At 38.3% G+C, this 24379-nt stretch overlaps 1 protein-coding gene across 1 annotated transcript; it reads right to left on the minus strand.

Annotated features, from left to right (window-relative positions):
- Window positions 1–12717: 12717 nt before the first annotated feature.
- On the minus strand, window positions 12718–18817 carry LOC145004235 (kinase superfamily with octicosapeptide/Phox/Bem1p domain-containing protein). Its single transcript, XM_078963123.1, has 8 exons — window positions 16601–18817; window positions 16392–16508; window positions 16141–16293; window positions 14703–14866; window positions 14488–14635; window positions 14291–14413; window positions 14105–14192; window positions 12718–13151 (listed from the first exon to the last, which is right to left on the minus strand). Exons 1-8 carry the CDS (start codon window positions 18308–18310, stop codon window positions 12985–12987), a joined length of 2670 nt encoding a protein of 889 aa, XP_078819249.1. The 5' UTR covers window positions 18311–18817; the 3' UTR covers window positions 12718–12984.
- Between the last annotated feature and the right edge of the window lie 5562 nt (window positions 18818–24379).

Below are 24379 nucleotides of genomic sequence, written 5' to 3' on the forward strand. Positions count from 1 at the left end.
AAATGGCTGAGTTAAGTCGATAAAAGTGGTAACAGTCGGGCTTTTTCGCATGGACTCGTCGAGTATCTGAATGGAAATCGACGAGTTTTCTGCACTGAGTAAATAAAATTAGTTTCTGCTTTAGGTTTGTTTCTGGGGTTTGAGGAGATTATTATAGCAATATTCCCCATCATTTTTCTTCAGTAAAAGCACATCCCTTTAGCTATTTAATTACGAGACTCGTAATTAGACTCAATTCTCCCATTCTTCATATTTTAGACTCGATCCCACGTTTTATTCCTCACGCTTTACTTGTTCATTCTATCCCTCACCCTATATTCTGAAAAGATAAAAAACAAATACCAAGTAATAAAAACATCAAAATAAAAATCCTAAATTATCCCTAAATGCTAGAAGTCTAGAAAGAAAAAGAAAAGCAAACTCTAATGACGGGTTGCCTCCCGCAAGTGCTTCTTTTTGTTTGAGTCTTTAGCTGGACTACCAAATTAATAAACTTCCAATAAACTCAATGTTAATCCATCCGTTGCATTGAATATTTTCTTTGTACCAAATTGTAAAATTTCGCTCTTTGCTTCAAAAATTGGCCAAACGAGCTTTAATTCGTGTAACCCAAGAATCTTGACAAGGGTTCGAACCTGTTGGGTACTAATCAGAAATGCATCATGCTTCACAACTTTCTCCAAAGTTGGAATCATCACCCCATGCTTCAAAACACAAACCGGAAATACAGGGGGCCATGTCGTGGTAATGATCAAACCACAGCTTGGTTCCTGCAATTCAGCTTGTTCTTGTTCTTCGTCTGACCTCTCTGCTAGCAACCTTTCCAGCTCCTCCAAATCTTTTTGTGGATTAAATTCTTCATCTTGTAATTTTAGCTTTTGTGACTCAAATTGCTCTTGTTCGTTGGGCAAGATGCTATCTAACCATCTTGCAAATTTCTTCAAATCATCATCTGAGTCATACTCCTCATCTTCTTGCTCAATTTCCTGCACTACTTTCTCAAGAAAAAGCATCAAAAGCATTGAGATTTGGAAAACACATAATAAAATAAAAAAAATAAACATTAAACTATATAAAAAATAATCGATAAAATAAAAATGATAACAATTAGCAAATAAAATTATTTATTTCAACCGTTCCCCGGCAACGGCACCAGCGTCATTCATGAAGCCGACCTAGCCCTAATTTATCATTTGGGTGTTTAATTGGGGATTCTTATCTAATCAAACTTTGTCTCTTTTCTATTTTAGATGTCTACTTCGAACAACAACAACGCTTTAGGCTCGACCACTTCCTGCTTATTCTCACTCATGAATTTGTGTGGGAGGGTGATATTCTATGGGTCCAACTTCAATGCTTGGATCTGCAACATCGGAATGGTCACCCGCTACGAGGACAAGGAATATGTTCTCAACAAGGAGCTGAAAGAAGTTAATGTCAACACTGCTACTCCCGAATAGATTGCTGCCTACGGGGCTCACGAGTGAGATGCTATGAAAGTCCATTGCATCATGCTCGCGACCGTGATCGCAAAACTCAAAGAGTCCTACAAGAACTAATACCCCTACGAGATGCATCAAGATTTGATGGATAGGTACCATCAAAGCGCAAGGCAGGAAATGTACGAGATCATCACTATGATGATCACTACCAAGATGAAGGATGGAGAGTCCATCACGGCCCTCCTACAGAAAATGCAGAGGTATGTGGACCGCTTGCTGAAGTTAAATGTTAACTTCAATGAGGAGCTGGCCATAGATATCATTCTACATTCCTTACCTCCATGTTACAATCAGTTCCGCATGACCTACCACATGAACAAGGAGGAGGTCACTCTAAGCAAGCTTCAAGGCCTGCTGAGGACTGCTGAGAGTAGTCTGAAAGACAAATCCGTTGCATCAAATCTTACTACCGCCCCGTCTTGGCAATTAGGCAAGGGAAGGGCAAGAAGAGGAAGGATCTTTCTAAGAGCCACAAGCGAAAGTCCCATTATGGAACCTCTTCTAGTGGAACCAAGGTTGGTCCCACTGCACCCTCATCCAACCCAAAGGATGCAGAGTGCTATTACTGCCATGAGAAAGGGCATTGGAAATGAAGTTTCCCGAAGTACTTGCAATATATCAAGTATGGAAAGATAAATCCATCCTTCTCATGTGTTTATACTATTCATTCTAACAACTCATAACATGCTATGTCTTGGGTCCTTGATACAGGATGTGGTTTTCACATTTGTTCTGATTTGCGAGGCCTAAGAAGAAGTAGAGATGCGGAGCATCGGAAGATAAACTTGATCATGAGGAATAGAAAAGCATCGCCTGTCACCAAGATTGGAGTTTACTCTTTAGTGCTTAGTAGTGGTTTAGGTTTAGACTGCCGCCCATATCCTTAATCTAGTCCTGACTAAGAAGGTTGCCAAAACACCTCACGAGATGTGGACAAGGAAAGCTCCCTCGGTGGCACATATCAAGGTTTGGGTTTACGAGGCTTTCGTAAGATGAGAGAATCACGACAAGCTCGAACCTCGTAGTGAGAGGTGTATTTTCATCGGCTACCCACAAAATTCCTTTGGTTATCTCTTCTATAGATTGAGTGATAATGGTGTCTTCATTGCGAGGATAGGGGTTTTATGAGAGAGTGAACTCATAATCCAAAGGGACATTGGGAAGCAAATTGATCTTAAAGAGCTTCAAGAATCAAGCGATGAAGGAACCTACAACGTTGGCGTTCAACGCGAGGAGGAAACACCTGTTGAACCGATTGGCGTGGCCTTACCTCTTAGATGTTCCAATAAAGTTAGTGTTCCACCTATGTTATATGGTTTCCATATAAAAATTGAGGGTAATACGTTAACTAGTGATAGTACACTAGTAAATTTGGATGAACGTAACAGCTACAAGGAAGTCATGGCAGGCCTGGAGTCTGCAAAGTGGAAAGAGGCTATGGATAGCGAGATTCTGTCCATGTATGACAATCAAGTTTGGAATTTGGTTGAAAATGTATTGGGTCGTAACCTTCTCACTAGTAGCGAAGATAAAGTATATAAGGGTTATGTTGGCCATAGCTGCGTTTCATGATTATGAAATATGGTAGATGGATGTCAAAACTGCTTTCCTTAATGGGAAGTTGGCTGAAGATGTTTACATGAGTCAGCTAGAGGGTTTTGTCGTTGCAAAACACCCTAATAGAGTGTGTAAGCATGAGAAATCCATTTATGGAATGAAACAAGCATCTCATAGATGGAATCTTTTTTCGATGAGAAAGTGAAAGAGTTTGGTTTGTTGCGAAGCGAGGATGAGTCATGTGTATATGTCAAAGCTAGTGGGAGTATAGTTAGCTTTCTTGTTTTGTATGTCGATGACATACTGCTCATAGGAAACGACATCTTAACCCTGCAGGAGGTTAAGTCATGGCTTGGGAAGTGCTTCACTATAAAGGACCTCGGAGAAGCTACTTATATTCTTGGGGAAAGGATGATGAGAAACATGAGTAAAAGACTAATAGGACTTAGTCAAAGTACTTACTTGGATAAGGTGCTAAAGCGTTTTAGTATGGAAAATTCCAACAAAAGAGAGTTACCAATCCAAATCGATACCAAGTTGAGTAAGATTCAAAGCTTGAGTAGCAAAGCCGAGATAGCAGAGTACCATATGCTTCCGCAGTTAGCTCGATCATGTATGCTATGACTTGTACTCACCTTGATGTAGCCTTCTCTTTGCGCATGGTCAGCAGATATCAAGGGAACCCTAGTATAGCACATTGGAATGCAGTAAAGAATAATTGTAAGTACCTTCGGAAGACTAAGGAATGGTTTCTTATCCTCGGTGGGAGTGATGACTTAAGGGTGCGAGGGTATAGTGACGCCAGTTTTCACATCGACCGAGACAACTCCCGCTCTCAATCGGGTTGGGTCATTACCCTCAATGGAGAAGCAGTGACTTGGAAAAGTTCCAAGAAGAAGACTGTAACAACCCGTTATTTCAGGTCAATGTAATGTCTAAAATTCAAGTCTTGTAATCTCTTTGTGAAATAATAAGAATATCATCGAAAATGAAATGTTCAAAAAGCTCCGTTTGAGTACACTATGTGGTAGATATCGTGATAAGGTTTCCAAAAATATAAAGAACACTAAACTCCGAGTTATAATGAAGGCGTTATGACCAATCAAAGATTCGTAACAATACCGGTAAAACATTGTTAAGCATAAAACGAGAAATTTCAATAAGATACTTTTCAGCCTTAGGTGTCTAAATGAAAGTCATAGATATCCCAAAACCGTGAACATACATAAAAAGAACACCCAAATCTGACTCCATATGAGGAAGTTATGATTTCTGGAAGTTTCGGACGTAGTAGTAGAAAGCTAAAAACTCGAAATAGAGATCGAGCGACTTTTTGCCAACATGACCTAAACGAGAATTGAAGATCTCATCGATGGTATTGCAACGGTAAAAAGTCTGATAAAAACGGACAACGGATGAAGAAGTTATGGATTTTTAACAGACTTTTCCTGTCCCGGCCTTTTAAAAATAAATAATAATAATAATTTCAAAATTAGTCGATGATATCTAAACGAAAGTTGTAGAGCGTAGTCTCACCTACGCGTGGACAAAAAGAACGTCGAAAATGGAGTTCGTATGAGTAAGATATGAATTTTTGAAGTTTACTAAATAAATAAAATATAAAATTTAATTTAAAATACCCGGTATTATCCGAAGGAGGAGGAGTCACCGGACTGATCCGAGTTACACCCAGCGTACCCTCGTACTCCCATCATACTCGGGTGCTAGGCCTCGCATCATCCACATCTCCCCTACGCCTCTATGCCCTCCCATCAGATGCTTTGTCCGAGGATGCGCTAAGCAGTGACGCACGAGTACGTCCCGCGTAACCCCGTACGCCCAGCGTACCGAGGCGGTTCAACCTCCTATAAAAGGGGTGCGAGGGTTCCGGGAAAATTTGCTCAGTACCTCTCTTTATCCTGCATTTTTACTCCGTTTTGCATGCAAGCACTATCCCGAAGCCTCAGTTTTCATATCTAAGTCCCGAAGGAAGTTTCAAGCTCCCGAGATTCCCGAGAATCCCAAGAGACCCGTTTTCTCTAGTCGAAGTTCTGCTCAATTCTTCTCTCGACTACTTCAAAACAACCACTTCAATCAAGTGAGTTCATACCCCCTTTTATACTTCTTCAAATACTTTATAATGTACTTTTAATACATTTCGGGGGAGAATACAAGTAAACACTTGGTTAATCCCGAGTGAAAACATAAAAACTCTTGTTATACCTTGCATGCATTAGATTTACACAAAATGCATAGTATGGGCAAGGCTAATGTGGTGGCCGACATCCTGAGCCGCAAGGCGGTAGCGGCTCCGATTAGAGATTTATCCTTGTGGATGAAGGTGATCACTCCACTGTTGGATCATATTAGAGAGGCATAGGTTGAGGGCCTAAAGGAAGAGAGCCAGAAGTGTGATAGGATTGTAGGTTGGGTGGCCTTGTTTGATTATGACAGCCGAGGGTTGTTGACCATGCATGGGAGGGTCTGGGTTCCGTACTGGGGAGGAGTACGACAAGTTCTAGTGGATGAGGCCCATAAGTCGAGGTTCTCTATCCATCCTTGGGCAACGAAGAGGTACAAAGATCTTTGACTCGACTCCTAGTGGCCTTGCATGAAACGGGATGTAGCTTTGTACGTAGAGAGATGCCTGACCTGTAGGAAGCTCAAGGAAGAGCACCAGAGGCCTCACGGCAAGATGCGGTCGTTATACCTCCCAAAGTGGAAATGGGAGGACATTACTGTGGATTTCATCACTAAGCTCCCTAGGACCGTACGTGGGGTTGATTCGATATGGGTCATCGTGGATCGATTGACCAAGAGCGCTCATTTTATCCCGATCCAGGAGAGCATATCAGCTGAGAAGCCGACTGAGATTTATGTGTGAGAGATAGTGGCACGGAATAGGGTGCCTGTCTCGGTGGTGTCAGACCGAGATGTCCATTTCACTTCTAAGTTTTGGAAGCGGTTTCACGAGGAGATGGGTACTCGTCTCCATTTCAGCACGGTTTTCCACCCTCAAACAAATGTACAAAGCGTGAGGACGATACAGACTCTCGAGTACATGTTATGCGCATGCGTATTAGATTTTGGTGGCATTTGGGATACTATCTTCCATTAGCGGAATTTTCGTATAACAACAGTTACCATGCCAGCATAGACCGACCTCCCTTTGAGATGCTTTACGGGAGGAAGTGTAGGACCCCAATCTGTTGGGGTGAAGTCGTTCAGAGAGTTATAGGGAGTACTGAAGTAGTACTTAAGACTACTGAGAGGATCCAGTAGGTCCAGAGCAAGCTCCAAACTGCTCAAAGTCGGCCGAAGAGCTATGCCGACAAGAGGCATTTAGACTTAGAGTTTCAAGTGGGCGATATGGTCCTCCTGAAGGTGTCACCCCGGAAGGGTGTTATCAGGTTTCGGAAGTGGGGCAAGCTGGGCCCCAGGTTTGTTGGCCCTTTCAGATTCATTGCCCGGGTGGGTAGGGAAGTGTTTCGATTAGACCTTACCGCGGAGCTCATCCAGATTCATAGCACTTTCCATGTTTCCCATCTGCGGAAGTGCTTAGTGGATGATTTAGCAGTGGTACCCCTTGAGGATATTCAGGTTGATGACAGCTTGAACTACATTGAGAGACCAGTGGTGATTCTAGATCGCAAGACGAATGAGCTGAGGAACAAGAGGGTCGAGCTAGTGAAGGTGCATTAGCAGCACCGTAAGGGCTTGGAGTGGACTTGGGAGCCCAAGGAGGAGATGAGGGAGCACTACCCAGAGTTGTTTTCAGGCACAGCAGACTTCGAGGACAAAGTCTAAGATAAGTAGGGGAGAATTGTAACATCCGTCTCTCGAGGTATCATTTAATTTAAGTAATTAATATTAGTTTGGACTAATAATGATTTTTTGAGTGGACCTTAGCAAAGTGGGCCAAGTAATTGGGTTTCCCATAAGTCATACATTAGGCATAACTTGGTGTATGTGGGGCGTAGAGGCGCCTAGGATGCAGGAGCAGACTCAAAACCTTAATCTTAAGGTTTTAGCCATATAAATACCCCATTATGGCTCAAACCCTAGCCTCCTTACTAGTCCCTCACCCTCAGAAAACCCTAATATGCCCTCATACTCCATTGTTGTGTGTGTTTAACCTTTTAAGCTCATTGTGGTGAAGAAAAGCTTGGAAGAAGAAAAGAAGAGTTTAAGAAAAAGAACTTGAGTATGTTGAGCTCAAGGATCTGGGACTATTTCATCTTTTGGCACTCCAAGGAAGTATAACGCTTCCAACTTTCCTCTTAGAAGCTTAGATCTAGGATTATGGAGCTTTGGACCTTTTTAGGTCCAAATGTGGATCTTTATAATGCAACTTCGTTTTTGAGCTTAGGGTTGCCACCCTTAGAGCTCAAAGCATTTCTTTAGTAGTAAAGTTACAACCTTTAAAGTCTTTATGTATCCATGCATGAGATCTAGCCATTTCTATGGAGTTAGTTGTTATTATTCTATGTTTGAGCTCATTTGGTGGGTTGAAAGCCACCAAGTGATCGACTTTATGGATCAAGACATTGAAGAGGACTTGGATCTGTGATTATAGCCTTTGGATTAGAGTATTAAGCACCTAATGGGAAAAGTGACTTAAGAGATAAGTACGTTGGGCATATATGTAGGTAAGCGCAGCGTACATGCCATTTAGCCAGTACGCTTAACGTACATAGGAGTATGCCCTGCGTACTCAACAATTATGGGCTTGGCGCGTTTTGGGTCTTGGTTTGGCCCATACTTTGGACTTTGGGTCTTTGGGCCTTAGTGGGCCATCAAAAGTTAGATGATTTGGGCTAAGAATATGTTTGGGCTTGGGGAAGGCCCATTTGAGAATTTGGGCCTAATTTACAAAAATTGGGCCATTAGTGGAATTAGAAAGATTAGATAGAATTGGGCCTTGATTAGGGCCCAAATTAAAGCTGGAGTAAAATGGTCATTTTACCCTTAAAAGGATTCTCAGTTTGTCTGACTAAGTATTATTGTATAGAGTTAGTCGGGGAGTGGTGGGAGCAACCAGCAAAAACTCCGGAAATACGTGTTCAACATCCAGTTTTAGAGGTGAGTCCTCTTCTAGTAGGAACGGGTCTAAGGCCACAATGTCGGTCAGTTTAGATATTAGTACTTCTGGATTACGGTCTCATGTCGGGACGGTCCCGAGAAGAGTATATGTATGATAGATGTCTTTGTGATTCATACATGCTATGTGTTATGTGTTCCGGGGCAAGTTCGGTGTATGTTAGTGTATCTGTTATGTGCTATGTGTTCCGGGGTAAGCCTGATGCATGCTAATTACTATGTTATCTGTTATGTATTCTGGGACAAGCCCAATGTTTGTTATATGTTTATGTTATGTGTTTATGATATATGATATCATGTGTATGTGTCGGGATAAGCCCGATGTCGAGGTGAGCTCGATGCCAAACGTAGTCTGATGCCGGGGTGAGCCCAATGTCAGGCAGGAGTCCGATGTCGAGTTCGTCTCGATGCAGCTGGGTGGTGTCCCAAACTTTATGTTACATGTTATATGTTATGTGTATGGTATGTGGTAGTTTGGGGATATTCACTAAGCTTCGTGCTTACAGTTTTCAGTTTGGTTTCAAGTACTTTAGCTAGCAAAAAGAAGGACTCGGGATGATCGCATGGCACACACCATAGTTCGATGTCGAGGTGAGCTCGATGCCAAACGTAGTCTGATGCCGGGGTGAGCCCAATGTCAGGCAGGAGTCCGATGTCGGGTTCATCTCGATGCAGCTGGGTGGTGTCCCAAACTTTATGTTACATGTTATATGTTATGTGTATGGTATGTGGTAGTTTGGGGATATTCACTAAGCTTCGTGCTTACAGTTTTCAGTTTGGTTTCAAGTACTTCAGCTAGCAAAAAGAAGGACTCGGGATGATCGCATGGCACACACCATAGTTTTCTAGCCTGGGAGATTTACTCTGGTATTTGATATGAGATTTTGATATGTTAAAAGATATTATGATATTTTAAGATACATGGGTTATGTTTTTATACTATGGTGATGATATTTATGGTTTTAATAATGATTTAAAAATGAAAATTTTGGACGGTATGTTTTGGATATTTCACTAAATGTGAAAACACTAGAGAATGCACGTCGCACATCAAGTCTGGCCCTTGCCCTTATCAATAGAAGTACCTGAAACATTCAATAAAACTGTAAGCACAAGCTTAGTGAGTTTCGCAAAACACACGAATCATATAATCACATAATACCATGCACACATATATACATATAAGTTTTCCATGGTCTTCCTTGGAATTTGGGCTACCCCCATGGTCTTATATCTCTGAGCCATGCGCTCCTCCCATGGTCTGCACATAAGTCCACATATAAATCCAATAACAACCAACTATATATTCCCATACAAATCATTTCAAAATCAATAATGGGTCGCATTGGTGCATTCGACCCGTGAGTGTGGTGAGAAGACTCACCTCAAATACTAAACGATAGTTGACTAGGTCCCGGCTATGAATATTAGCTCTACACCGCCCCTAAACTGAAACAATTCCTTTAATACAACTCAAAATGCCTGAAAACCCCTTAAAAGCCAAACTTGGTCAAGGACTAAAGTCAAAGGTCAAAGTCAACGGTTCGAGTTGACCCAACTCGCCGAGTTGTCCTTCAACTTGTCGAGTTTCTCCATTAACTGCACAAATCAGGAAAACTCGCATCAACTCATCATGTTCGTCTAATGAACTCACCGAGTTAGCTAGGAATTCAACAACTTAATGCATTAAGCTATTTCCATCGAATCTAGGAGCTTCAATTCTCAGATCTCCTTTAAAATGATGTCTAGAAGGGTAAAGTTTCCAACTTTACCCTTAGCAACCATCCAAGTGGAGTCAAAACCAAACCCTAGATTCATTGGAGTGATGCTTGACCCATTAAGCCATTAAACTCTCAAAACAAAGCCCCAATACGCATATATGGTTCCCTAAGGTTGAGAAAACACGTAAAAAACAACTTTACGTCCATGCATGCTAAAAGGAACCCTAGGACTCAAATGGATTTAATAAAGGACTTAATGCATAAATGGGACCTAAGAGCTAGTAAAGTTTGCAACTTTAAGCCAAATGAAGCCATAACATGGCTAGATCTAACATGACAACCACTAGAAAACTCAACTTCTTAGGCAAATCAACCATGAGCCCAAATCAAGATAAAAGCCCAAAACAATAACAAAGCAATGTATAAACTTTATACCTCCAAATAAATTAAAAGGATGGGGAGATTCTGGATCTAGGTCTTCTCTCCAAGCTAACTTCAAGGATCCTCCAAAAGTATGAAAAATATCAACTCTTAAGGCCCTCTACAAGCTTACACACTCTCAAGGATGATGATACACTCTTTTAGGGTTTTCTGGACAGAGGAGGCTGGTAAGGAGGCCAGCCAAGAGACTTAAGCCCTTTATATAGGATGCAACACCCTAAAAATTAGGGTTTCCTTCTCCGCCGCCAACTCGTCAAGTTGAGGCACCCTAACTCGTCGAGTTGGTCCATTAATTCCCGCAGCCAAAATCCACTCACCACATCAAGTTGAAGCCTTCAACTTGCTGAGTTCAACAGGAAAAATCACAATTTAAGGAAATAAATTCATACCGGAACTAAGCGTTACAAAAGTTATTTTTAAAACAACTTTTTAACATCTTACCAAGTAAATTACATTTATACCCATTACAACTACCCAAACACTTTTTAAGCATGTCCTTTTTAGTCATTTTACATGTAAAGTTAAGTCAAACACTTTTTAAAAACAAATTTTGGTTTTCGCCCATCAAAAGCTAATCCAAACATATTTTAAGAAACTCCTTATGCAAAAAGTCATTTTACAAAAAAAGACTTTTGAGGTTAAAAAGTAATTGGTAAATTACACGAATGGTCTCTGTGGTTTGGGGGAATCTACACATTTAGTCCATGGGCATGATTTTTAATTCGGAGGGTCTTTAGTATATAATTTTGGTGCGTGTTTGGTCCTTGTCAGACCTAATATGATCGGAATACCCTTTCTTAATCTCTTTTTTTTTTAATTATTTATTTTAATATTATTTAATAAAAAAAAGTCCAAAACTAAGAATGTCATTCTTGTCTCTCTCGTTCACATCTGTACCGCCATACGAGATACCTTCTTCTCCAGCCATACTCCCGTTGCATGTTAAACCTAAACTAAGATCTATGTCAGAAGTAGTAGTGGTGTTTAATTGTGTTTTGAGAACCAGACTAACAATCGAAGTCGAGTTCTAAGATGTGCTTTTTGGTTGCCCGTTCCCCTTTTCCTAGATCCATCACTTCCCCTGTCTCCCATCCATTCTCTCCTCTAAACAGTAAAAGCTATTTGTCACTTATAAACCTCCACCAATCACCGACGATATGCCAAACTCCCTTTCTTTTGCCCTCTTGATGCCGCTCAAACCTCTCAAACTCTCACTGTCTTACGTGTCTCTCTTCCTATCTCTCTATCTCTTTCCGCCCAAAAGAACACCAGTACACCACCGAAAGAAGACAAATCCAGCAATCGTTCCTCCACCCTGCCGCCGACGAGTCTATGTGGAGATGCAGGGGAATACATAAGGTAGAGTCGGTAGAGTGTGTTTGTTTTAATAATTTATTCCATATAAAAATTAAAATAAGAGTTTAAAAAGATTAAAGAATATATCAAGGCAATATAGTCTTTTTAGGTCTCACAAGGATCAAATGTGGAACAAAATTATATAATAGAGACCGTCTAAGTTAAAAATCATGCCAAAAGATATTCCCCCAAACTAGGGATGTCAACCGGGGCAAACGGGAATGGGAGTGCATCCTTCGCCCCCGTCTCCGAAATTTCCCCATTCCTCCGCCCCTGCCCCCGAAATATTCAGCCTTCCTACCCCTGCTCACACCCTCGAATCACCTTTATTACCCTTGCTCCCACCCCTGTTCCCCCGCCCACGCCCCCGATTGATTTTAGGCTGTCTTTTTTTGGGCTAGAAATTGTTGTTACTTAAGCTAAAAGAAACTATTTTTTAAGTAAAAAATAATTGTTTATACCAGAATTTTACATGTTAAAAATAAAAAAGTTACAATATTTTAAAAACATTATACTAACAACTTAAAAAAATGTTTTTGATAAATTTTAGAAACTCAAAATCATGTTATTGTTTTACTAAACCATAAGGACCATTTGTGTAATTTACCCAAAAGTAATCCCAAACAAGCTTTTAGATTAACTATTCGTGTAATTTACCTGAAAAGTAATCCCAAACACGCTTTTAGATTAACTATTCGTGTAATTTACCTGAAAGTAATCCCAAATGCCCTTTTAGATTAACTATATTGGTTCAGCACAAAGTTAGCATTAAAGTTAAATTGATAAAGAAGTTTGACTTTTAAAGTTAAATTTACTTCCACTTTTCTTCTTATCACATCATTATACTTAAAAAAAAATTACTCAACTTAAGCACATCCCCCATCATTTTTTTTCTTCTTATTCTTCAAAAAACCCACCCAATCGAAGCAATGAAAGTTATTTTCTATTCGAATACCATTGCTATAATATCATAACTAGAAATCTATTCAAAATCCAATACCCTAACAACAAAAAACAAAACAAGATTTCCTAAACACAAATTAAAAACAAATTTTCCTCCATACGCCATATAAAACGTTGTGTACATCGGGAATCATAAGATCAAAAAATTGATCTTCTATGTTTTACTTTTACATGCTAAATATATTATTGTCTACTAAAACAAACGACAATAATACTAGCGAGTTGCAAGTTATATTTATATACAAAAGAGAGCCCCGCCCCCATATCCAAAAAGCGCTGCAAAAGACTCCCAAGTCGAGGGGGTGAATTTGACATATTTTGGAAGTTGATGGGTCCTTTTTGTATCATTTAACATTGATAGCTGCAGCCATTGTCCTTAACTTGTGTGAAATTTGTGAAAAAGAAGGCCTTTCGGTTGGATCGGAAGACCAACAGCTTGCCATTAATGCCTTCCATTCGGGGTCACACCATGTTGGGATTGTTGGACGTAAAGAATTGTTCACAATTCCTCCTACATTAATAAATAAATCCCATTTTCAAATTATAGCATTGTACTTTTTGAAAAAAAAAAATTAGGGTTAATCTCATAAAAGACCTTATATTTTGTGTTTTTTTCAGATTAAACCTCTTTTTTATTTTTTTCACGGAAAAGACCTTATATTTTTTTCATTTGTTCCGAAAAAAACCCTCACCTGTCTTTTTTTTTTTAAAAAGAAATCTCAACCTTCTAAATGTTTCCAAATAAATCCTCAACTTTTTTAGTTTTTCCTGAAAAAACCCTCAAATTTTACAACTTTTTTTAGAGAAAAATGACTAAAAGGGTCGGATAGTAAAAAATGTAAATATGGAAGATCTTTTTCATGAAAAAAAATATAAAGTTGAGGTTTAATTCGGAAAAAACACAAAATATAAGGATTTTTATGAGATTAACCCTTTTTTTATTTTCAGTAATTTGAAAAATCTACCAAATTATGACATTGCTATAATTGGGTAGATTTAGAAGGTTGAGGGTTGGAGAAAATGGAAAAAAAAAAATACAAGGCCTTTTTCAGGCCAAAAAAAAAATTTTGAGGCTTAATCCAGAATATATATATATATATATATATATATATATATATATATATATATATATATATATATATATATATATATAAGGTCTTTTACTTGTAAAATGAGAGGATTTCTTTTGGGAAAAAAAAAAAAAGACAAACTTGAGGGTTTTTTGGAAAAAATAAAAAATACAAGGTTTATTTCAGGAGAAAAATAAAGTTCAAGTTTAACAAAAAAAACACACACAAAATATAAGGTCGTTTATGAGATTAACCCTTCTTTTTATTTTCAATATTTTGAAAATTCTACAAAATCATAACAGTTAAAATTGGTTTGTAATTTGTATGATACTCATATAATTGGATAGATTTTTCTAAAGAAAATGAAAGTAGGTTGCTATTTCTTTAGTTTTACCGATTATGGAAGCACAATGCAAATCTCCATAAGGTTCATCTCCCGTGAGCAATTCCCACATGACAATCCCAAATGAGTAAACATCAATCTACAAAAAACAACAAACACATACATGATTACATGCATCCACAAATGGTCGTAATGAGAATAGGGGTATTTTAGTCATTTCCACACTTGGCGACATACCTTTTCGGATACCATGTGATTTTTGCCACTAAGAAGTTCGGGTGCCATCCAAGGCAACGTTCCTCGAACGCCTCCAGACACCAAAGTGTGTTGTTTTACTTTTGATAGGCCAAGATCTCCAATCTACATAAATGAAATAAAATATTTAAAATAACTATAAAAAAAAAAAAAAATAATGAATGGAAATAATTCAATACCTTGCAAATTGGTCGATGTGGATCTCTCATATTGACCAGAAGGTTTTCACATTTTAGATCGAAATGAACGATGTTTTTTCCATGCAAATATTCCATTCCAAAAGAAGCATCCATGGCAATGATAAGCCTCTTACGCCGATCAATAGTTCTGTTGGTTTCACTTTAAACTGTTAGTGAAATGTCCAAAATACCCTTGAGAAAAATGGAAAATCCACCTGTCTTTTTTCTGTAAGAATTGTTTGAGAGATCCATTAACCATGAACTCTGTTACAGTAGCCAAAGATCCATCTGGCCCATCACGAACTATGCCATAAAAAGACACCACATTTGGATGATGCAATGAGCTTAAAATCAATGCCTCCTTCCAAAAATCTGCAATCTGTGTATGTATATATATAAATAGATTTAATATTAATCAAAAAGACTTGTTTGTTTTGATATATAATATAGTTTTTTTTTTTTACTACAAAAGATTGTTTTTAGTATCTTGTTGGATGTTTGTTTTTGTATTATGGTGAATGATATTATCATACCTTAAGATATATATATAGTTGGAAATCAAAAGACAACCGATCATATTACAAAATGATTTCAAAACCATTATTTCTTTTGGAATAATCTCATAAATGATCTTATATATTGGGTTTTTTTCTGGATTAAAACTTAACTATATTTATTTTTGAAAAAAAAAAATTAGTTTTTGTGAAAACAACCCTTGGCTTTTTTTCAATAACCCTCAATGTTTTAGTTGTTTTCGGAAAAACCCTCAACTTTTTTAGTTTCTTCCCAAAAAACCCTCAACTTTTTTAGTTTCTTCCGAAAAATCCTCACATTTTACAAGTTTTCTTGGAAAAAATGGGTTAATCTCATAAAAGACCTTATATTTTGTGTTTTTTTAGGGTTAAACTTCAAATTTATTTTTTGCCTGAAAAAAACCTTGTATTTTTTCATTTTACCAAAAAAAACCCTCAGCTTTGTTGTTTTTTCCAATAAAAAACCCTCGACCTTCAAACTACTTCCTAATAAAACTCAACCTTTAGTTTTTCTCAAAAAAAAAAAAAAAACGTCACACTTCACAATTTATTTTTTGAAAAAAATGACTAAAAAAAAACAAAATGGAAAAAATGAAAAAATACAAGGTCTTTTTCAGGCAAAAAGTAAATTTGAGGTTTAATCCAGAAAAAACACAAAATATAAGGTCTTTTATAAGATTAACCCAAACAAAACTGCTAAAAGGGTCAGATCGAAAAAAATGGAAAAATGCAAGGTCTTTTTCAGGAAAAAATATAAAATTGAGGGTTCATCGGGAAACAACACAATAGATAAAGTCTTTTACGAGATTAACCCTTACTTTTTTGGCCAAATCAACATTAGACCCTCTCACTATTTAGGCATTTGAATCATATGAAGCTACAAAGACAATAGTATTCCATCTTAATAATCTACAGATACCCAGATAAATTACTAGTATGATTAAATGTCTAAGGGCATTTTGGACTTTAATCTCATTAAACAAATGGGTTAACTTGTAGTGGCACTAAAAGTCATCACATTAAACTATCAACAACAAAATAACACAAACTTTCATGATAGAATTTTAGGAAGAACAATTTAGTAGTATGACTTAAGGAAAGGGTATTAGTGTAATTATACCAAACGTTCTCTTTCAGAAGGCCTTCCAGCAAAACAACTTGCTTTTATTCTTTTGATTGCTACATCTGACCCCTTCCATTTTCCATGATAAACAGCTCCATATGTTCCAGTTCCTAACTCCCTTATTTCCTCAAGATCATCATTCTTTATTGTCTAATTATATACCAAATTCAAGTAAATCCAAAAGGAAAACACAACACATGTATGTTTGTTTGCTTATTAAACACAAATGAAGGTAGAAAAGAAAAAACCTGTAAACCCCTTGACTTAGCTTCCTCTTCAGCTTTTGTTTCTTCAATCTTTGAATTGCTTTGGTTGTCACTTCCAGAATCCCTATCTAAATCCACCTGTGTGTTTGTGTTTGTGTCCTATAAAAAAACAAATAAATAGATCAAAGATGAAAAGTGATTAATACTTGAAGCTTAAAAGTAATAACTAGTAATCTTTGATCTTTACTCACCACATCACCTATAAAAAAACAAACTCTAGCATCATTCACATCATCTTGAGCTTCAATTTCCACCTCTTTAGCACCTTCTAACTGAGATTTGTCTACAGATTCAATGTTTTGAGGTGCATTACTCAAATCATGGACCTCATGTTCTTCGTTTTTAAGAGAAGTACCCTTGTCTTTATGAGAGCTTTCATCTCCATTAACTTGATTGATAGTTAAATTCAAGTTTTCTCCTCCAAAACCATCTTTTTCCTTTAAGTTACTCACTATTTCAGGACTAAATTGGACAATTTCAGGAGTAAAATGAACCGAGTCAGGACTGAGTTGAACGGGTTCAGGGATAAACTGAACAGGTGGAGGCACAAATGGGACTGGTTCAGTTGGTATACGATGCCCATAAGAATGATCAGTAAAACTAACACCACCATTAATGGGTGTAACTTTAGGAGATGAATCAACCCAAAGATTCTGATTCTCCATTCCAACTGGAATCCTAGAACTAGATTCCCTATTAGTCCTTATATATCCTATGTTACATGCACCATTTTCTTGTGATGCTTCATAAGGAGGAATCCCATGTCCATGTCCATGAGAAGGAGTTTGACCATTTCTCCAGAAAGCATTAGGAGGCACATGCCCATGTGATGATGGATGATAAAGATTCTCATTCCCATAAGCATTTGGATAATTTCCATGCCAAATTCCACCTTCAGCAGCATGTGGAAAACCATTCCCTATGTTAGGTATATCCAGAGCTTCATTTATTGGAAGAATATTACCAGGAAAACCGTTTGTTGGTGGCATCCATACAGGATTCTGTGGTAATGGAGACTGTTGATCATACTGAGGTTGATGATTGAAATGTTGTTGTTGTCTGAAATAATCTTCTTGAGGAACTCTATCAACTTGATCAGTATAAGGAGAATGGTATCGTGAAGAGGAGGGCGAATTCGGGAATTCATGTCTTGGAGAGTAGTATGCAGGACTCCATGGTGACTCCATGTCAGGATACTTTTGAGTTGGAGAGTGTTGATGAGGGATGTTTACATGGCGCAAGTTAACTCCCATCATTGGCATCTCAAAGTTCCTCTGGTTTTGAAGATTATTGTCTATGTTCAACTGATTGTAGTACTGATCTATCAACTGAACATCATCCACTGGAGTCATTCCTTGAACTTCAGGGAAGTCATTATGACTGTTTAAAGCATCAACGTATCTTCTTTCATTGTCCCTTTCATCTCTCTCAACAAAATGGATTGAATCATCTTGTTCGATGCTTGAGAACAGGAAGATTCTAAGGCGAGTGAATCCATCTCCTGAACCTAACTTTTCATAGTCTTCCATCATATTTGTGACATCATCATCGTTCACAACGGAAACCAGAGCATCGAGATCCTCATCTGGTTGCTGATATTTCAATACGCTAGCTCCATCAAACAACTCCTTCATCTTCCCCATCAGTTCTTCAAAATTGATATCTCGTGGAACACTCACAATCCGTGTCTCTCCACCAACGTATCTAAGTTTCCCATCTTGTGGACGAGGCAATATGCTGCCATTAAAGCTACACAAAAACTTTAACCGAGGTTGATCGTCATTCGAAGTAGGAACTGAATCTGGAGGGATAGTTACTGCAGTAGGGCTGTCCATTTCGACTTGTGTCTCCTCGATTTCCAGTGTTGATTCCTCCAAAACCCTAACGCGACTACAACACATCCGTGTATATCATTCACACAGAAAGTAAGATTTGTGAATTTCTAGTTCTCATCCCCAAATCAAGCGATTACCGATGCAATAAATTTAATCAAACAAACAGAAAGGGTAAGCTAAAAACCCAAGATTTACCAAGCAAAACTGAAATCAACCAAGAATCAAAGAGAATGGAGTAGGAAAGTGATCGATTCTTCCAAAACCAATGAAATCTAATTTCAAAACGTTTGTGGCCACTTACGTTGATAAGAAGAGTAAATTTTAATCCGAATCTGTGCGCTGTGTTACGCGAAGTTTGCGTATAAATTGGTGAAGAAAAGGGTGGTGATTGAAAGAGAAAGTTGAGGGTAAAAGAGAGTTAATGAGAGGAGAAGATGAAGAAGAAGAGCAAAAACGCCATTTTTTTTCCCGTGAATAATACTGTGGAGGTGGCTTTCCAGCTAGGGCCACACGGGGATCGTATTCCTCTAGAGTCTGCACTGCTTGGTAATCAGCATCTATGAGAGTAGGGTATCGCATATTCCAAAAGTGGAATTAGGAGTCGTTTGATTCGTTGGAATTTAATTTCATCAGGTTTGGTTCAAGTTTTAAAAAGGAATTGGATTTTTAAATATATCCAACTTTCTTTTCATTAACGGAAAATAAATTTCATCTAAAAAATAAGAAAATTCAAATTCCTTCAAATGAGAGTATTGAATATTACCATATTACCTTTTTCACTTTTAACATTAAATATGAAAAACATCTGTCACTACTCGCGACCACCTCCACCACTACCCACCACCACCACCTCCGCCACCCACCCACCATCACCAACCATCCTCACTAATGTCGTCGCCACTGCCACCACCTTCTACATCACCACCCACCACTTTTGTTACTACCATCACCATCACTGACACCACTACTATCACCACCGCCACCACCACGACCACTACCCATAACCTCCGTTACCACCTACACCACAACCCTACCACTATTGTAGTTACTACTAACTCTATCATCACCACCATCACCTCTATTGCCACCACCACTACCACCGTCGCCGCCACCTGCACCCACCACCGCCGCCACTAACACCAACCGGCAAAACCACCACTGTCTCTACGATTAACACTAGTGATGTCACTACTACCACCATCTCCACCTTCATCACCACCACACACTACCATCATCACCACCACCGTCACTTCTGTCACCACCGCCGCCGCCACCACTACCATTACTATTTTTATAATTTATATAATATATTTTTACATATAATTATAAAAAAAGTAAAAGTAAGCAAAAACCAAAAATAGTAGTTCTATCATTTTGCACTATACAAATTTCATTTTCCGCCAACCAAACAAAATATAATATTGAATTCAAATTCCAATCACTGCTAACCAAACAGAATATTGAATTAGATTTTAATTCAAGACAGATTTCAATTCCTTCAAAAACATTATATGAACCAAACGCCGCCTTAGAGATTGGGTGATAAGTTTTGGCTTCTTCCCGAATAAATCTTTCCTTGTATTATACTAGGAATGACAATTTGACCTAGAAATCCAAACCGAAACCCAAAATAAATTAGGCCCGAATAATTAATTTGATTCGAGGTCTGGGTATTTATATTATGTTTATTTGGTTTTGGGTTATTCGGTCCGAGTTATCCAAATAAGAGTTTATTCGGTTCTAAATACCCGACCCGAATAAGCATTCATCGTCCCCTTTCTCTGATCAATAGAAATCAAAATAACGATTCAAACTTCTATCCTCGTCGTCCATAACAGAAAAAAAAAAAATCTTACGCTCGTTCTTGTCGTTTCAAAATCGACCAATATTCTCATCTATTTCCAAACTGGAAATCACTTCTGTCGATCATTCATCTTGTTTCAGACTTTCAAAAATCAACCATTTCTATTGTCTCTAAGGATTCATTAATTCCTAGTTTGTCTAGTCATGGAAAATTAGGTTTCAAGCCTCTAACTCAAGAAACTCAAGTAATAAATTAATTCTCATTATGTTAATCTACTATGAAAATATTATTCTTTTAATGTGTTATTGTGTTATGTTTATGTATAAAATTATATTGTTATTCTATTATCCGGGTTATTAAGGTTATAGAATCATAATACGGTTCATTCAGTTTTTTTCGGTTATATTAGGTCTTTAATCATCTTGTACATGTTATTCGGATAATAACCGAACCGAACCGATTTATACATGAACTGAACCAAACTCGTATTAGTTAATCGGTTTGGTTTTCGGTTCATGCAATTACCCTAATTTAGTTTTCGGGTTATTCGAGTTCACGTCGGTTCGGTTCGGTTCCGACCCAAATAACATCCTTATATTATAATATTATACTTTTGTGTATTAACATAAGACCGGACGGATTGGCCTCATTAATCAGCGACCTCAGCGAACATCGGGCCGACCCTCGCCATGCCGAGCTTGGTTCGGAAATTTGGAGGAATTCTATCGATAAGAGAGAGTGTGGGGTATTGGTGACTTAAAATTTTATGTTATGTTTGCAACTCAAAAAATACAAATTCATATTTTCTACATAACTAAAACCGTAACTATCAAATAACATAAATGATATGTTGATTACTTAGGGCCTGTTTGATATTGTGCGGACCGGGTCCGGTGAGCACTTTTTGGCTGACTCGGTCCGGTCACCGTGTTTGATACATGCAAAATATGCTTCTTACCCAGTCATTCATTCCTGAATCGGTCCTAAAGAAAATAGCAGTTGGCTGAGTAGGTGATGGGAGAAAAACATATGTGTCCTAGAATCCTTCTAACGCCTTCACCACAATGTCTTCCACAGAGCCCATCAACCAACACTTCCTCCTTCAAAAGGTCCCTCTCATCAGACACTTTCGTCGTCGCCGCAAGCGTCGCCAACCTCCGCCTCTCATGATATAGGTTCCCCACGTCGACCTCCGCCTCTCTTGATGCAGGTTGCAATAGAGGGTAAATTTTGATCGTAAAATTTGAAAGGGAGGGAGTTATCAAGCAACAGGGAGATCGTGAATACTGAAGTGGATCGAAGCTCAAACAATTGATTAGTTAACCTAGAAGTCGAATGTATGATCTTATTGTTGGGTTTTGAGCAATCTAACACTTCCTAAGTGTGCATGCAACTCTAATAAACCTTGGATCTATGTTTGTCTAAATACATGCAAAATAATAATTTTCCAAGGTTTATAACCTATCTAACATGGCATGGGGAACATTTCAACATAAAAGAGTTAGAAGAGATTACATACCTTTTGGTGAGTTTGGTTCTAAGGAGTTTGAGGGCCAAGCACCAATAGTGTGAATGCCTCAAATGGAATCACAAACACCACAAACTCTTGGAAAACTTTGAGAGAGTATACACCTTGTATAAAATCGGCCACACACATGCACACACACACTAGTTCACTAGTTTTCTCTTAGGCTCCATTTCATGCTCCATAAGCATGCTTATATAGTGTGCATGGTTAGGGTGAAACCCTAATAACCCATGTCTTTTCCTTTTCCAAGGATCCATGGGTTAAAAGCTCCATGGATCATCCATGGACTTCCACATAAGCCTAGCCCATTAACAAATGAGTATTAGCCCACACTATATAAAACAAATAGCCCATAATTTAATTAGTCTTCCTTTTAATCTCTAAATTAATTCATAATTAATTTAAGACTAAAACTAATTAAATAACGTAACTTCATATTAATATATTATAACTCATAATATATTAATAAACATATGTGTATAACTCTCATAAAATTATCCATAATAGTTTGGATGAGATGCAACCCAAATGGACCATGTCGGTCGGGTCAAGTATATACCAAATAAGTTATGGACTTAGACACCTTATCCAACAGACTCCCACTTGGATAAGTCTAATAAATATATTTGCCTATAACTTCATGAACCAACCAACAATCGTAGCTCTCGAAAACTCCCTCGAACAATGAAGACTCTGTCGAACTATGAAGCGCTATTTTAGATAAGTGATCACATAATCCTCTGTTCTCATGATATCAGCCGGACAAACACATGGAACTATGTCTTGCTTATTGTCTAGCAGTTGTTTCTCGATTTTCCGATTTGTTTGACGAAGAACTTCACTGAACACATCGGTTTAGTTCTGACCAGGCCTGGTACATGGGTCAACACAAAATCATCGAGGGGCCCATATATCGCTTCTATTTCTAGAAGGAACAGATAAACTTCGACTGATATGCTTGTTCTACTACTTATTGAATTGTACACAAAGGCACGTTTTATAACATCAAGTTACTGATGCGTTTACGTGCAATCAATGCACAACCAACTCATAGGTAACAACTCATATCTCTAGGTTTAAAGATTTATATGATGTTATCGTCTCACGATCACTCGAGATAAATTCCATGAAGTGATACAAGTGAGCGTGGGTTTATACCAATACTCATAACTTATGAGTACTCATGAATGTTGCAGCAACCATTGCCATGTCTAAACACCTTTAAGGCATCTACAAACCCAATTCATGACAATCTTGATTCATACCTACTTCCGACGTATGATCGATTGTGGAGGTTTGAATAAATTAATTATTCTGGAAGTCAAAACATGCAAAACTGAAACAATAGTAAATAATTGACAATGATAGTAACACTTTACTCATAAATAAATCACAAATTTTATTCATCATCAAACGTCGATTACATTTTACAAGTTTCAGGAAAACTATCTACTCTGTAAAACTAATATCGTCCCTCAGCCCGATGCGTCTCGCATGCTGAAAATGCTTAACCCTCGTCAGTCCCTTCGTAAGGTGATCTGCAGGATTCTCATCCGATGATATCCTCCTTGTCACAAGGAGTCCTTCTTCAATCTTGTGTCTTATGAAGTGATATTTTCTGTCAATGTGTCGGGATCTGCCATGATCTCTTGGTTCCTTGGCTAAGGTAACCGCACTATTGTTGTCACAGAAAATCTCTATAGGTTCCTTAATAGCTGGTACAACTTCAAGGTCTCCGATGAAGTTCTTTAGCCATATCGCCTCCTTCGCTGCTTCACTTGCTGCTATATACTCTGATTCACAAGTCGAATCAGCCACTGTCTCCTGCTTGGAACTCTTCCAAGAAATTGCCCCTCCATTTAAGGTAAAGATCCAGCCCGACTGAGAGCGGAAATTATCCCTATCAGTCTGAAAACCAGCATCACTATACCCTAATACTTTCAAGTCATCACAGCCACCAAGGGTAAGGATCCAATCCTTAGTCCTCCGTAGGTACTTGAGAATGTTCTTTACCGCGGTCCAATGAGCCTTGCTAGGGTTCCCCTGAAACCTGCTGACCATGCTCAAAGCAAATGCCACATCAGGACGGGTACAAGTCATAGCATACATGATCGAGCCAACTGCGGAAGCATATGGTAATTGGCTCATCTTAGCTATCTCTGCCTCTGTACTCGGACTCTGAGTCTTACTCAGTTTGGTATTGCTTTGTATCGGTAAATCTCCTTTCTTGGAATTCTCCATGTTGAACCTTTTCAACACCTTGTCCAAGTAGATAATCTGACTAAGTCCAATTAGTCTTCTACTCCTTTCTCTTAATATCCTTATCCCTAGGATATAGGTAGCCTCCCCTAGGTCCTTCATAGCAAAGCACTTCCCAAGCCAGGACTTAACCTCCTGCAAGGTTGGGATGTCATTTCCTATGAGTAGTATGTCATCCACATGCAGTACCAAGAAGCTAACTATACTCCCACTAGCTCTGACATACACGCAAGACTCATCTTCGCTTCTCAAGAAGCCAAACTCTTTTACCTTCTCATCAAAACAAAGATTCCAGCTACGAGATGCTTGTTTTAATCCATAAATGGATTTCTCAAGCTTGCATACTCTATTAGGGTACTCTGCATTGACAAAACCCTCTGGTTCATTCATGTACACATCCTCAGCCAACTTTCCATTAAGGAAAGCGGTTTTGACATCCATTTGCCATATTTCATAATCATGAAATGCTGCAATGGCTAACATAACCCTAATAGACTTAATCTTTGCTACCGGCGAAAAGGTTTCATCATAATCAACACCTTGA

The sequence above is a fragment of the Lactuca saligna genome, chromosome 7, assembly GCF_052625555.1.
Source record: "Lactuca saligna cultivar CGN05327 chromosome 7, ASM5262555v1, whole genome shotgun sequence".
In the NCBI taxonomy this organism is placed as follows: Eukaryota; Viridiplantae; Streptophyta; class Magnoliopsida; order Asterales; family Asteraceae; genus Lactuca; species Lactuca saligna.